The 16,695-nt window shown below is 42.7% G+C and overlaps 1 protein-coding gene across 1 annotated transcript; it reads left to right on the plus strand.

Moving 5' to 3' along the window:
- Positions 1-8,096: 8,096 nt before the first annotated feature.
- CCNA1 (cyclin A1) lies at positions 8,097-14,202 on the plus strand. Its single transcript, XM_066571068.1, has 9 exons — positions 8,097-8,145; positions 8,288-8,439; positions 9,528-9,771; positions 9,996-10,117; positions 10,790-11,013; positions 11,604-11,808; positions 12,685-12,798; positions 13,474-13,607; positions 13,935-14,202. Exons 2-9 carry the CDS (start codon positions 8,305-8,307, stop codon positions 13,984-13,986), a joined length of 1,230 nt encoding a protein of 409 aa, XP_066427165.1. The 5' UTR covers positions 8,097-8,145; positions 8,288-8,304; the 3' UTR covers positions 13,987-14,202.
- Positions 14,203-16,695: the final 2,493 nt, after the last annotated feature.

Raw genomic sequence — 16,695 nt, forward strand, 5'->3', positions numbered from 1 at the left:
ACATTTTTTCCTAGCATTTATCCTGTTCAGCATCCCTTGCTACATTTTAACCCTTTTTTAATATGCAGGCACTGTATATTATATTTTCCCTATTTAAACCATTGTGTTTTCTACATTATGGAGTTATTCTCCACTGGATTGAATTTGGAAATTCCAACTCTGATCCCAGAGCTTCTCAGTTTTCCAAGACGTAGCCAAGATTAATGTTACCAAGCCAAAGAGCAAAGACTACCTGAATAGGCTTTTTAAATTTTATACAATGTAAAATAGGTGTGCTGAATTTTCCAGTCCTCTATTTTCCCCTACTAATTACCCATCTCCACTGTTTATATATAGATTTGTTCTATATGTAGATAATTGGATTATCCTATTGTTTAGATTTCTTTATTCACATTAGACTTTTAATATCTATCCCTCCTACAAGGTCATTTTTTGCAGCTCTGCATTGCATTTTTGTGAGAGATATACACTTGCAATTACAGGAGTTCTACAAATCATCACTGTGAATCACAGACATAAATAAACAAGGCTGATGAAAGACCTCTTACTGCTATCAGCTATAACATGAAACAGGTTACAACAGACAGGGCTGTGACCTGTGAGATCAGATTGGTATCTAGAGTTTTAATCTCTGTTCTTGCTGTGGTAGAGAAAAATGGCTATCATTTATCACTAGCAAAGCATGCAGCAAGCAATAAGAACATGGGAGCTCAGCTACTTTAATAGTAGCTGCCGCATATGTACATTAGCAGTGCTGTGCCATACGTCCACTAGAAACAACACACTGTAATTATGAACACAGACACAGAATAGGTGACTTGAAACAGCAGAGTTCAGATAACTGCAATGGCAAAGTGTAATTGCAGTGAGAAAGTGTCATTAACTAATCTACTTAGATTATCAAGAGCCAACTAAAATTTCTCCACTACACTGTAGAGAAACCACAAGGTATTCCAATTAAACCAAAGAAAAAAGGCAGGGGAACTCATAAAGTAAAGGAAGAGGTTGGCTACTTATGTTTCCTCTTTCAACACTAATATACAGGGCTAATAATCCTGGTATATAATTTGTGACAAAGTGCACTGTTCTTTTTCTTTAGTTTGAAAACAGCAAGACTGCAGTGCTTCAGGTATGATCAGTACAGTACAGGCTATTTGCTTCATGGGTTATGGAATCCACATGAATGGTCTGATGTCTCATCTTGGAGCACATCCAACAGTTTTAATGAGTCTAATCACTGACTTCTAGGGAAAGCAGGGGAAAGAGTGCCAGGGACATGAATCCACCTGGCAATGGCTCTGTTAAGCCATCCTCTGTTTAATCTATCCTTTCACCCGTGCATGGTGGCATGTAGTCATGCACTTAATACGTAAGGCATAGCATTCAGAGGACAACCATTCTTCCAGTTTAATTAAAACACTGCCACATTCCAGCAATGCCAAATCTTGCATGCAAAGCAACAGTTACTAGTCATGATTCATTCTGATAAATAGTTGTAATTTTGATAATTTCCTTCAAAACCAAAACATGCATTGTTTTTCTTCTGAGATTTTGTTGTGCTGAGCTGAAGCCTTTATGAATAGCCTTTGCCTTCACAACACTATAGATGTTGATCATTGCACCTATTTTTCCAAACAATAAATATAAAAACTATTTTCCAATATTACTGTTGCTATTACTATAAATTTTGCTTTATTACTAAAAATTTTTGTTACAGATAGTTGATCTTCAACTACTCATGCCCAACTCATATGCCTTATATGTACACACCACTACGTTTGAATTGCTAACGCAAACATAAGAATTGAGAGCAACAAATTAATTGTTCTTTTAATCTTAGAGTAGTTTGTATTGGAAGGAGATCTTGAAGATCATCTAGTTCCAATCCTCCTGCCATAAGAAGGGACACCTTCTACCAGACCAGGCTGCCCAATCCAACCTGGCCTTGAACACCTCTGGGGGTGGGACATTCACAATTTCTTTGGGAAACTTGTGCCCATGTCACACCACCCTCACAGTAAAGAATTTTTTTGTGATATCTAATCTAAACTTACTCTCTTTTAGTTTGAACACATTTCCCTTTCTCCTGTCACTACATGCTCTCGTAAAGAATGTCTCCCCATCTTTCCTGTAAGTTCCCTTCAGGTACTGGAAGGTCGCAATTAGATCACACCTTCTCTTTTCCAGACTGAACAATTCCAATTCTCTCAGCCTTTCTTCATACAAGAGGTGTTTCATCCCTCTGATCAACTTGGTGGCCTCTTCTGACTTTCTCCAACAGATCCATGTCCTTCCTGTGCTGGGGACCCCAGAGCTGGGTGCAGCACTGCAGGGGGGGGGTCTCACCAGAGCAGAGAAGAGGAGCAGAGTTCCTCCCTCACCCTAGTGGCCACCCTGATTTGGATGCAGCCCAGGATATGGTTGGCACTCTGTCCAGATGCTGCACTCTGAGAGCTTGTTTGTGCTTTGTAACCCGAGAAACAGTCCCCAAGAGTCTGCTTCCACAGGATCACCAAGTCAGAACATGAATTTCTTTTGAAACTTTTCAACTGTCAGCTTCTAAGTAGAAATAAGCAGTACCTGTCAATAACAGCTGATTAACAGATGGCATGAGTATAGGGACCATAAATTAGGGCCTGACTGCGAAAAGACCTATTATACAGCAATGGCATTTCAGCATTCACTTCAGCAATACCTGGCAGAAGAACCTGGCAGTGGAGCTAGATGGTTATTAAAGAGAGTGATTTGAAGAATTCAGAAATAGCTGTTTCTGAATTATGCAGTACAGTTTCAAGGTTCTGTCAAAGTTATGGGTGTTTTCCTCTGTAGCTCTGAAATGAAAAACAAGAGTTGAGATATTAATGTTCTGTGCAGGACATTAATTTAAAACATGCACACTGCTAAAGCTTGCTATCAGCTGTTTTACAATACAGAGAAGGTTGTAAGGGAATAAAATATGGTTAGCAGAAATTTTTCATTTTAAGTTTGATGTTTTCTCTTCACATGAAGCACAAAAGGGTAAAGTTTATGTTCTGTTGTTGTTTTGATACTGAAAAAGCTCATTTTCTTGTGCTTCTGGGTGAAATGGGAGTAACTGCAGTGGTACTGGGCATCCTACATAGTCACAAAGCTAGTGGGACCAGACTGCTGTGGAAAAGCACCCCCAAAGCCAGAACTCTTTGGAGCTTTATTTGTCATCTTCTACACCACTTGATACAGAAACATCTTTGGGATCAACTTTAGGCTATTCTGCTGCTAACCTGTAGTACAAAGCACGAAGGCTACCTCAGTGTACCTTGTGATCCAGTAAGAAAGGCACTCAGACTTCATAAGCTATTGCTAAAAACACCATTTTCTGGAGCTAACACAAGAAACAGAAAGAATATATGTCATTTTACATCCCTTCAGATGGTGGGAGCCCTGAGCCATGCAGCATCTCACAGACCTCTACTCAGAGCTTATGGTACAGATCCTATCCAGTAGAAAATTTCCCTAACACTTTGGTTTTGAGACCTCTTATAGAATTTTCTGAGAAAAAATAATGTATTCATTATATCTGTTGTTAAACAACTGTATGTTCACATGAGAACTTGCTGTTCTTCTTTCAGATAATGCCAAGGCCACACAGGTGGTGTAATTGGAAACAGAGTGGGAGCTGCCTGTGGGCTCCTCTGTTACCATCACCCTGCTGAGTTTATCCTGAAGGACAAGGTGCATATGCAGCACAGGGCAGCACAGCCTGCTTGAGTTGACATTCCTCTGTGATGCACAACAGTCTTCTGGTTAGGATTGCTACAGCCCCAAAGCGGAAAATCTTGCAGCTGTTCAAGGCTTTAGGCCTTGCTTCCCTGCTGTGGGCATCAGCTGGTGCTCTGTGTCACTCTGGTAGGTCCCACTGCCCCTGAAGTGAGCTCTGCCTATTATCACACATGAGACAGAGTGGCAAAGGCTTGTTTCTGGAGGGTCCCTGTATTATCTAGCATGAGAGCAATGGGATTTGCAGGCAGGCTGTGCTCCAAGCTTAGGCAACCTACTGGGATAATAAAGATGCAGAGTGCATCAGGCTTCTCACAGCATCAACCACACCATGTACAACACAACTGCAAGCACAGAATACAGAAGCAAGATGTAGAGGGAACAAGATGTTTATGGCTCTTTCTGGGACATAGTTCAAATGCCCAGTACAGACAGTGCTAAGTGATCTATCACTCTGTATGTGGAGAGTTGGTGGCTCAAACTATGTCTTAGTCTTGTCTGTATGCCTTGGGCAACAACTCCTGAGCCCTGCACCTATGTCTTACTTCTTGACCATTTTTATGACTTTGGTGGTTCAGAAAAACACCAAAACTCAAGATACAGTCTATGTATTCTTAAGTAATGTGAAATTAATTTCACATGGTAGGACAATTGGAACACACTGCAACCAGGGGACTATTCACAACCCAAGGAATCATAGCCATGTGAAAGAAGTCATGTTTTCTACTTCTTTGGTACTTTAAGACCATCCAACAAAGTCCTGATGGGACCTTGCAGGTCACTGACTTCAGACACTGCTCTTAATGTCAAGGAGATTTCATAATTCTTTTTAGAAACTTTCTGACTCTAAGACTGCTCCCACAGCACATTTCCTAGGATGTTATGCAGCTGTGCATCCAATTTGCTATTCAGGGGATTTTCTACTGTTGCTCTGCCATAAAGCTGACCTCAGAAGAGTCTATGCCACACATGGAACAACTGCTCAATGCATTGGTCTGGAAAGACTTGCCAAATATTGAATGTGACCTGGCCAAAGTCATTGTAACTGTGTCTAACCTGCCTGAATGGGTTTTCCTATATGAGTGCCATGTTGTAATTCAATGTGAGACTTAGAGGAGCAAGACTGGAAAGTTGCAACAGTCTTCCATGAACTGCTTCTCATCTTATACTTGCACTTAATTGTAAGACTATGACTGTTTTATTATCAGTGAAGATGCTATTCCCAGGCTGCAGGCCAATAACTATTTAGGCCAAGCTGAAAACCCAGGGATTAAAGCATGCTAGGGAGCCAAAAATACTTCAAAGGGTGAAGAGAGAAGGGGACAGCTGACAGTGATTTAATTTGTGGGCAGAGGGATCCATGCCCCAGATTGTGAACTGAAGCCTGTGCAGAGCTTGCTGTGTAAAAACTGGGAATTAACAGTGATTTTCAGAGAAAAAGCAGGAACCAGTGGCTCTTCCCACAGCATGGAATAAGACCCTTTAGCTGAAAAAGGCACCAAAGCTGGACATTTGAAGCAAAGACTGCAAGAAGGAGAAAGATCTAAGAAACTAGGAAAGACAGACAAGACAAGAGACAAAGTGCTTTAACACTGTCTTTTCCAGAGGTACAGAGGAAGGAAACATCCCTGCTAGGTCAGGAATTGCTCTGACTTCTCTGTCTTCCTAGAAATCATTGGTAAGACTGTGATTACTGCAAGAAGCCCTAGGAGTCCACTCAGGAAGGGTTCAGCTTCCTCTCAAACACAAAGGGAAGCTCAGAAGCAAATGACTAATGGCCCAAAGCTTTATTTGATTTGCTGCTACAATTATGTAGTGGCTGGCAAATCTCACTGGCCTCCCTCAGGTACTAATCCATACTGGGCTGTTTCAAAGAGTCCCTGAGAAACTGGAGCTTAGATAACCTCATTAAAAGCATTTGAGAGGCGTTTCAGCTACATTAATGCACAATATGACTAGTTAGGATAGCCATATGCTGCTCATATATAAAAGTATGAATAAGTCATCTGTTGGCTAGCTGAGATTCCTAAGTTATGTCTAAATGGAATAAAGACATCATGGGCACTTGGATACAAAGAATGCTTAAAGACTGAAGATGAATTTGGTCATCCCATCAAAACAAGAGAGTAAGGAGTGTTTAAAGTTCAACTTAGGCTAATATTTGATTTCAAAGGCTGGCAACTAGACCAATTTCTTTTCAGAAATTACAACTTGGCATGAAAATGTTTAAATAACTGCCCCCAAGTGAAGTGTTCCTTGTGCAAACCTGGGGGTTAGAAATTAAAGAAAGAGAAGAGCATGGATATACAACATAACCTTCTGTTTCCCTGACTTGCCTTTGCCCACACCTGTAGCTGTGACAGATCCACTACAGTAACTACCTGTTTACAACCCTGTTGCTGCAAGGACATGGAGCCCCTTCCATCCTAAAGGAAAAGCAGTATGTCATGAACAATGGATCAGGTAACATTTTTCACCCTCAGATATACCACTTGCTCCTTATGATTAAAATCCTTTTGGGGGGTTCAGAGTGAGTTGGTTAAAAAATAAATGTAAGAAGAGTGTGAAGAAAAAATACAGCCCTTTAATGCGGATTGGATCAAAAGAACTACAAAAAACAATTCTGGCATAAAACCCTGCTTGATATATCCGAATTTTGGATCATAGCTTCTACATTTCAATCCCTGGAGAGCATCTCAAGTATCATCACTGCCAACGCACAGACAGTTTTAACAAAATTCTCTTTAATTTGGTCTTACAAATCTGCAACAAGGGGAATTCTGAAATTTCCCATGCTGTCTCTTCTGGGACGTCATGATTCTGGCATCTAACCTGAATCTCATGCTGAGGTTTCAGCTGCTGTAGTTCTCATTTCTTTGTCTTCACTATGAACTTTCAGAGGGCTCAAACAGGCTATACTCCTGTTTGTTCCTGCTCAGACAGTATGATTGATCCTGGTGGATCATGCTCAGGCTGAGGTTCACTGTAACCTCCTGATTCACTTCTTCAGGGAGCTGCTCCCTACCTGGCTGTTCCCCACCCTGCATTTCTGCATCCACTGGCTCTGACCTTGCACTTGTGCTTCAGAAGCATCCTGATTTTCCTGAACGTTTATCCAGTTTGCCAAGATCATTTCAGAAATCTAATCATGTTCCTTAGCATGGCCACAGCCTTCCCGCACATGCTCAATTTGCATGTATCACTATCCACATCACTGGTGACAAACTTTGCTGGTTTGACTGAATGAACCGTTGTGTTTCCCGTGCTGGCAGCTGAGCGCTGCTTAGCCGTGCAACAGCACAGCCATGTCGTCACCTAGCTGTCCCTCGGCTTGGACTTATCACGGGAGTCAAACTCACCCTTAAACGAACTAAAAGCTCCTTTTTCTCGTGCGTCCTTTACAAAGAGAGAACAGACTTTGATATCAAAGTCCAAGCCCAGCTGTTCGCACAGAGCTCCTGCTGTTGCTTGCACATCTGTGAAAAACACCAATCACTTGTTTTTAAAATTTTAAAAGTTTTAGTAATAAAATGGTTATAAAAATAATAATACAATTAGAGTAATAATAATTTGGACAAATTGAATTAGGACAATATGAAACAATAGGGACAAAGAATTACAGATGTCCGGGTACCTTTTTTCTGGGCAGCACGAGCCCGAAAAAGGACATCCGTTAACAGAAGATTAACCTTTAAAAGCAATAACCTGTTGCATATTCATACACTTCATACATGATGCATAAATTCCATTCAAATACAGAATGGTCATCGTCAACTTCTTCCTCTGAATCCTAACAGTGCCTTTGAGGCGGGAAGAAGTTCGTTTCTTCTGCTAAGAGGGCAATAAATTCTTTTTCTCTGAAAGATTTAGGTGTCCTGTGGCTGCTATCTCGCTGCGAGTCCTTTCTTTAAAAAAAGTATCCGACATAGCATAGTTTCTATTTTAACATTTTTATAACCTAAAACTATATTTAACACACTACTTAAGAGAATTAATACAGCATTACTTTCTAGCACAACACATATAATATTAATTTTAATATTTGCGAAAAGCCAATCATAAAATACATGCATTTTTCACAACATCCCATCCTTGCGCTCCGCACGTTCGGAGCGCAGCCGGTGCGCGGCCGCGGCGGCTCCGGGCCCGGGCGCTGCGCGGGGCCCGCGCGGGGCCGGGCGGCGCGGCCGGGCCCTGCCGGGGTCACCATGGCGACCCGCGGCCGGCGGGGCTGGCGGGGCGGCGCGCCGGGGGTTGAGCCGCCGGGCTCCCAACCGGCCCCGGCCAACAGCCGCCGCCTCTAGCGGCCGCGCCTACGCAGGGCCGGCGGGCGGCGCAGGGCGGCCGGACCCTTCCGTGGGCTGGTGGCCAGCGGAGCCGGGCAGCGTGGTGGGCCACTGGTCATCCTGCGGGGCGGGCGGGAGGAAGGGGTTGCCAGGGGCGCATTTGTGGTCGTTCGGAGGATTTTTTATTATTCTTTCCCCCCCGCGATTTCGTTTTATTTCTGTGGGTTTTTTCGCTCCTCCGAAAGGTACCGACGTCGGGGCGATGCATCGCACCGGAGAGAAGAGCCGTGCGGGACGGCGGGAGTCCTGCCCCGCCGCCCTCCGCAGCAGCGGCGGCCGGGCCGTGCTGGGGGTGCTGACGGAGAACGGGCAGCAGCAGCAGCGGCCCGGCGGCCAGGTGAGCCCCGCTGCCCGCAGCCCTGCCGCCCCCCTGCCCGCAGAGCCCGGCTGAGCTCCGCGGCCCCGGGCTGGCAGCCGCCGGCATGAGCGGTGCACGCACCTGCCCCGAGGCTGCCGGCAAAGACCTGGCGTGGCGGGGTGAGAAGGTGACTCGGGCTCCAGTTCTCAAGCGTGAGTTTCCCGAGAAACCCTGCTAGTAACCGCACAGTCCCACCCTGCGGGTGTTTCCCCGTGGAAGTACTCTGAGTAAATAATTAATCCTGTAAGGAAGGGATACTACTCGGCCGCTTACCCTCCACAGTGTCGGGGGTGGTTCAAGGAAGGGCTATGAACTGACCCAAAGCTCTCATTGGCGTGTGGCTAGCCGTGCTCACTCCAGGGTGCCAGAGCCTTCAAGAAGTTCAAGTTAATGGCGTGTCGTTTTTCTGTCCCTTCAGCCCTCCTGGAGTCTGCTGGTGGGGCAGGGATAATGTTACTATTCTGACCTAAAATAGCAGCTGGTATGGGTGCACAAACTCTTCTTGGTTTTGGCTGTATAAAGCCCCTAACTCAGCTGGTGGCTTACTGGTAGATGGTGTGAAACGTTGTAGCCTGGTCACACGTAGTCCTAGGGTTGTGATGCTTAAGCTCAAAAATTCAAACTTCTGTTTTTAACTCTGCTTGAAGTGCCTTCTTGCCAGTGCAGTCCTTCCTAAGTCTGTGGCAGTGCTTGAGCACTTTTGTTAACTTGCTGCACTTGCAACTGCTCCTTGCCAGAACTGTGTATCAGACTGCACTTCCCAGCCCCATTGGAAATGAGCAGCATCCACGTTCTCCTTGGTGGGAGGCACTGAGTATGATGCTGCACCCCTGGTTTCCTGACTTTTGCTAATCTTGATTCTTTCTGTGAGGAGTCTGTCACAGCAAGACAGCAACGAGGGGCACCAACTTCAGAGGCATCAAATGTTAGTTGGTGGCTTTTCACATGAACTTATGTTACTGGTGTCTGTTACATAAGGAAAGTGATTTTCTTTTTGAAAACAAGTGACACACTCTGTTTTCCTCCTGAGCTGCCCTCCCACAGCGTTACTGTGTGCTCTGCTTCAGGGTGCTGCTGTTATCAAGCGCTTCCCTGGCTTTGAAAACACCATCACTTCATCTAGAAAAGATGAAGTGCCCAGCTGCATCATCAGTGCTACATCAAAGCAAGGTTTTGCTATCTACATAGATGACTCAGAAGATAAAGAAAACTACAGCTGCCAAGTGTCTGAAGAGCTGGAATTAAGCCACTGTGAACTGGATACCAGTGCAATGACATCCAGTATTCACCGGCTGCTGAATCTGAGTTCAGGTAACTCCTGTTACTACTCAGATGGTGTCCATAGCACAACCACATGTAGGATGGTTATGAGTTGTGAATTGTAAGCTAGTGAGTAGCTTATGTGACAAGAAATAACACTACAAGCTAACTTCGATTGTGTCTACATGAGGGGCAATACTTCTGAGCTAAAATTAGCAAGAGAAAGTCAAGAGATTAATTATACAAATGTCTTGCTGCTTCCTATTACCTGTTAGGCTCTCCTATGGTAGTGGACACATCCTTCCAATCCCAGCCAGAGGATCACATGGAAGATGTTGTAACTCTGGCTGTGGGAGAGTATGCAGAAGACATTCATCAGTACCTCCGAGAGGCAGAAGTAAGTTGCTGTGAGAAGCTTATAGGTATTTGTGGTAGGCTGCAATATTGCGAAGATCCAGGGTTGCCACTGAACTACAAAGAAGAGAAAGTAAATAGTAAAAGTAATTTCTAAAGGCAACATATAGTCAGGGATAAGTTCTTTCTGGATTAATGCATCCCTGTTAATTCCTATGATGGAAGCATCTCTTGACTTGTTTGGTAGGAAGAATTCTTGCAAATGGGCATAGAATGCTGTAATAATGCTAAAGGAGTTTGATGTGATCTCACTGACAGCTCTCTGGCTATAGCAGTAGGTTTTCCTACCTTCTTATGTCAGAACAGTGAAGTGCAGCCTCCTGATGGGAAGAAGGGGGAAATTCTGATTGGTTCATTTTCAGGTCTTTCTGAATGGCTCAACTGATGGCAAAGGCTGTCCATAGTCCAGGATGTGTTTTACTATTCTCCTGCTAGCACCAAAGCTTCAATCTGTCTCTTCAGTGTAGAAATACTAGAGGTGCCACTAGCTGGGAATAATTACCACTAGCAAAATAATTGCAGTTAGTACTTACAGTTATTAAGAGTGGGACAACCCCTACTCTTTTTAGTGTAAATATAAAGAATATTCATCAGCTCAGCCATCCATGGTTCTCTTCAGAGTGATCATCCTGATTCTTCAACTCTTTCCAAACAGGTAAGATTTAGGCCCAAGCCCTACTACATGAAGAAGCAGCCAGATATCACAACAGGAATGCGTGCTATCCTGGTAGACTGGCTGGTGGAAGTAGGGGAAGAATATAAACTTCGGACAGAGACTTTGTACTTGGCAGTGAACTTCCTGGACAGGTTTCTTTCCTGCATGTCTGTTCTCAGAGGCAAGTTACAGCTTGTGGGAACAGCGGCAATTCTTCTGGCTGCGTAAGTGTTTCATCTTCCAAAATCTTGGTGATCTGAAGCCTATTTTTGAGCTTAGTCTTCTAATGTAATTTGAAGGAAGGAAGGAAGGTTGCATTAGTAGGTAGCTTTTCATGATGTCTCAAGATTACCAATCCTTTGGTACTATTAAAATGCAGCATTTAATGTTGAATGTGAAAAACTGTAATGGGACAAGCTTGTAACCATAAACACAGTAGCAGAAGCAGTAAAGTGTTAAACTGCTTGCCTGTAAGGCTGCAATGGACTCAGTTGCAATCTACAGTTGGCCTTTAACTGCTCTAACTAGACAGAGTAAGCAACATAGCGTAGGGGGGTGCATGGGTGTTTGTCTGGAGTGTGCTGTGTTACTGAGAGTTGCCCACTGTTAGCTGTAAGGAGCTAAAGATGTGAGTGTATGTCTGTCTAGACTGATGACTCGAAGTTCCTCTAAGTATATTTGCCCAAGTTTGAAACTAAATTGTTAGCTAGCCTGGAGGAACAAGTAAAATTTGAGCTTTCCACAAGTTTTAGTAATGTCATGTTCTCATATAACTTCAAGGCTGAAAAATGTGGCTTCTATATCCCTTTTTCAGGAAGTATGAAGAGATCTACCCACCAGATGTAGATGAATTTGTCTATATAACAGATGATACCTACACAAAGAAGCAGCTACTAAGAATGGAACATTTGCTTCTCAAAGTGCTGGGTTTTGACCTAACAGCCCCAACCATCAACCAGTTCCTCCTTCAGTATATTCAGAGACGTGGAATGTGTGTGAGGACAGAGAACTTGGCAAGGGTATGGACTCTCTGCCTTCTGGGACTGAGGGGGAAGAAGTGATCCTTAAAGGAGAACTACTTGCATTTCAGGAAGCTGTCTCTGCAACAGGCCTAAAACTGCATGTTTCATAGCGGTGGCTTGTGTGCTGAGACTTTTGGATAGATGCCTCATGGAAGTCCTAGGTTTGGTCTGTCTTGTCTGGTCAGGGATAATTCACTGACCAGGCAATTAGGTGGTAAAAATCTGGTGGTTTTTTCAGCAGTGCCTGTGTAGCAAGCTTGTCCTGGATTTGGTGCTACTGCATATTGCTGCACAATGACACAGAGTATACCTGCATAGCTGCATAAGAGTTGCCTGGAGTAGGCAACCATGCTTAGAAACAACAAAATTACCATAAAACATCTAACTAGCTGCTTCTCTGCAAAGGGTATAGGATTGTACAATGACTCTACTCCAACAGAACCCATATTGTGCTTCTTAGAGCTGTCCATTTATCCCTGATGTCCAGGTGTTTATCAATATAAACAAGAGCCTGAGCAGATAGGAAGAGTGTGTCTGTCAGTTTTATGAAACTTGACTTTTCTGAGTCTCTACCTGTAAAATCCAGTCAGATCTGATGATGGAACCAGAACTTCAGATTAGAATACCAGAACTTTGGATTAGAGTAGATGGGTTAGGCTTTGACGAAATCTGGTCTTTCTGTCCCCCCTGAAACATGATAAAGGATCTTCTGTAAGATCAACAGGACTGGAATGCTAATTCTTCTCACTAAATACATAGTTTATGCTTTTGGGCATCATACTGAGACTATTGACAAATTTTATACTTGCAGTATAGGACTGATTGTACCAACTAGGTTGATTCTTTTTGAAAAACTTGGATTTTCTTGTTCAGTATCTTGCAGAGCTGAGTCTCCTCCAAGTTGATCCTCTTCTGAAGTACCTTCCTTCACAAATAGCTGCAGCAGCCTACTGTTTAGCAAACTATACAGTGAACAGATCTTTCTGGGTAAGAACAGCAACTATGCATTAATAAATAGCTCAAACATTTTGTTATTGTTAGAACTGAGCTGAGAAGGAGGAGGAGTACCTACAAAGTATATTGTTCTGAAGGCTGAAATCCTAGAATGAGTAGCTGTTCTAGAGTTAATGAGACTACCTGATAAATGACTAAGTAAGGTTAAGTAAACCTGAAATATCATGCCTCTTCTCTGAAATGGAAGGGATTTTACTGTCTTGCTCACTTACATCAAGGCTGTACCAAAGGCCTCACAAATGTTCAAAATTACACCCCAATGCCAAATTCAGGGTCTTTCTGGGAGAAAGGGGAGAACTGATTCTGTCTGCTTGAGTGACTATACTGCTGTGTAATTGTGGCTGCTTTACCACAAGCCTTGGTAGACCTTCCAGCTGTATGTCGGAGAAATAGCTTTAGTGCAGAGTAAGATCCAGAAGAGATGTAATGGATGCACATGCTTTGAGCAGAAGGAGCTTGTCAGACTTCATGGCACCAAGGGAGACCTAGAGTGAAACTGATGGCACAATACAATTGAATCTTTTTCATGTTTAAAAGTCTAGAGTGAGCTCTGATATAGTGAAAAGAGTTTCTGTTTCCGTGGGAAACCCATCTTCTAGATGGCTGCTGGCTACAATAGAGTAACACTGTTTTTTCTCTTCTGACCAGCCAGAAACACTTGCTGCATTTACTGGATATTCCTTAAGCGAGATAGCGCCTTGCCTGACTGACCTGCACAAAGCATGCCTTGATGCATCCCATTGCCAGCTGCAAGCTATTAAGCAGAAGTATAAGCACCCAAAGTAAGTAACCAGTATACCAGTGTCTTGGATAGCTGTAAGCACAGGATGACTCTGGTTTTCCGGCTTGGGCTGTGGCTGTTGTAGCTCTCTCACAGTTGTCAGCGTCTAGATCTGAAACAGAAGCCTCCATCAGCCCCTTGAGGAGAAAACTTTTCTGACCAGAAAAGTGATTAATCCATAAGTATGCAGATGCATTGGATAACAACTTTGTTTGCAATGTTGCAGGATGATGCTTCTCTTCACCAATGTATTGCACAATCAGTGCAATAGATAATTCAGTTGACAAATCTGAAGCCAATATCTGTAGTCACTTCATTTCTATTCCAGGTACCTGCAGGTGTCTCTTCTGGAGCTCCCAGCAGTTCTTCCTCTAAGCTAGACACTGTGGATCCTGGACTTGAAGATTACTGTGTCCCAATCAACAAAGCTGGTCTAACATTTCATAGAGCACTGCGGGTCATGTGTCTGTAACCACAGTGATCAGAATGGTTTTTAAGCTAATATTTTTAATGAGATGCCTTTTTAAAAATAGGTATTAGACTATAGCTCTTAACATAACTGAAAGCACTTTTAATAAATGTCTTATTACACTCTACTTCTGTGAATCTTCTGACTTCAGTTAATACCTGCAGTAACAGTGAGTGGAATGAATTTTTGAATGTTTTGTTTTGTTGTTTTGTTTTTTTGGGGGGGAGGTGGGATTTGTTTTTTACTGAATAGCTGTAAGCACTTATAAGCTGGCTGGTGTGGATAAAGCAGAGTTTGAACCACCACAACCTGACATCCCTGTAGGCACAGGTGATTTGCTGTAGTCCTGTTTGTTCTCTCTTCAATGAGATAAGATCCTGTGGGCATGAACAGAAGTTATTTTCTGTGACTTGTTTACCATGTCAGACCAAGAACATCCACATGCAATTGGTCTTTGAACTCTGAACATGTTTGTAGAAGATTATCAATGTTGAGGTAAAAGTCAGACTTCCCTTTATGGAAACAAAATAGGGGTTTGCCCTGCAGGGAGTTGGGAGATTGTGACTGGCAGAGCATTAGGAGCTTTTCATACACTGGTGAACAGACTGCATTAGAGAGCAATGCCAAAAGCTGTGAGGTACTGGAATGGCAGAGTTGATCTGGATGGCTCCTGAGTCATTCTTGTAGTATGGAGTGTTGTTATAACACACCTGTCTGAGATGAAGTCTCATGTCACTTGAGCACTGGTAATCATGTGTGAAGGGAGGGCAATGAGACAGAGCTATTAGCTGTCTTTGCCTGAGCTGATACATGGTCTTGTGTCCCACTGTCAGGTATTTGTTAGGTAATGCTTCAAAAAAACCCCAAACATCCAAACAGGGCACCACCTTGTACTCTCAAACACAACCCCTGTCCAAAGTAGTTTAAAAATCAGTTGGTCGTATTGTTCAACATGTAGAGAACTAAAATCCACTCATATAAATGGTAAGGTAAGTATGAGGTGTGCATGTACTGCAAGAGTTTAAAACTTCCAGGGCTTACTGCTTCCTAAGAGAGTGATCTGTACAGTGCATTATGAGTTTCCAAGCAAGAATAGGTTTAACGCTTGACACCAGGATGCAATTCAGCAGACATATTAAGTAGCAGATAACAAGCCTCTTATTTTAATTTAAAACCTGATTATGCCAATATGTGTGTGATGAGGCTCTTAGCTTTGGCATTCCCTCAATTTATGTAAGACTTCCTTTCCCTTAATTCCTCCCTGTGCAGCCTGATGGATCTTTCTAGTAATGCAAATTCTTGTATTTCTCTGAAGTGGAGGTGGTGGTTGTGACTGCTTCACTTGTCTCAAAGTAAAAATCCTTTAAGGGAGGAGAGTATTCCATTTCAGTCTAGCACAGTCCTGTGCTGTAGTTTCAGTCTAGTTCTTGGTCTCTTGCTTCAAACACTTTCTAATCAGTAGAGTGAATTTGTCTTGATATGTCTATGATAATGGACAGTGAAGTGACCACATATCCCATGCTCATGTCTGTGGCATTCATTTTGTGGTGGGGGCCTCAATCTATAGATTTTGTTCATGCACTGAATTTCATGGCTTGTGGACATATGTCTTAAAGGTAGGCCATGAACTTCACTCCTGCTTGCAGTCAGCTTCTTTAAAGAGTGTCTCAGTGCAAAGCTGTGCCAGTGGCACCTACCTACAACAGGCAACTCTTGGTTGCTTGTTTCACAAGGAAGTGGTGAGTGCCCTGAGCAAGTGTTGCTAAGTCTGCCCAGCTTATGAGTATCAGCTTGTTTGGTGTTTCAGACTGAACATAAGATGTTCTGAAACCCCATATTAACAAGATTCTACCTGTAAGTAATTGTACTCACTGAACTGCAGCTAACTGTGGTGTAGGATATTTTCAAAGCAGAAATGAATATCTCAAGTGCAGGAATGTTTTCCTTGTGTTACAGGAGACTAAAGATTTGTGTGGTCATGCTGCAGCAGTAATGGGGAAGAGATGAGCTTTTGTTCTTATAAACAGTCTATAACCACAGTCATGCCTCATGTTGCTGGGCCAATAGATTGGTGCATCTAACAAAGTGTGAGTCTGAATTTACTAAGTGTTTTAACATCTGGAGTCTTTCTAGAAGCTATACTTCTCTTCTGTTTTACTTTCTTAAATTTAACTTACAACTGCAAGCCTATTGCAGCAGTTTCACTTCTCATTCTCAGAGCTTCAATTCTTTGATATACAAATAAAATATACCTGGGGCTTTTTGGTGTTTTTTATAATATGTAAAGACTGTACTTCATCTGCTTTCTTGTTTTGTAATTATTTTTCAACTCAGCTTTTGACTTAAATATTGTTTCAGTCCAAGGCTAGAAAGGGTAAAAAAAGTAGTTAAGATGAAGAATCACATAATTCTGCAGTCTGAATGCTAATAAGAAGTTTGGATTAAATTTTAATTTGTGAGATACAAGAAACTCATCTTGAAGTGGTCTCATCTGAGATCTGTAATAATGTCATTTTGAAAGTTCCTGCTCTAATCTCACTTCCTTTTGTTGAATTTGTCTTATTCAGAGTAAGGAAAAAAGACTTAATGCTGTTATAGGAGTGAGCCTTGACTCTTCCAA

Source organism: Molothrus aeneus, chromosome 2, assembly GCF_037042795.1.
Source record: "Molothrus aeneus isolate 106 chromosome 2, BPBGC_Maene_1.0, whole genome shotgun sequence".
NCBI lineage: Eukaryota > Metazoa > Chordata > Aves > Passeriformes > Icteridae > Molothrus > Molothrus aeneus.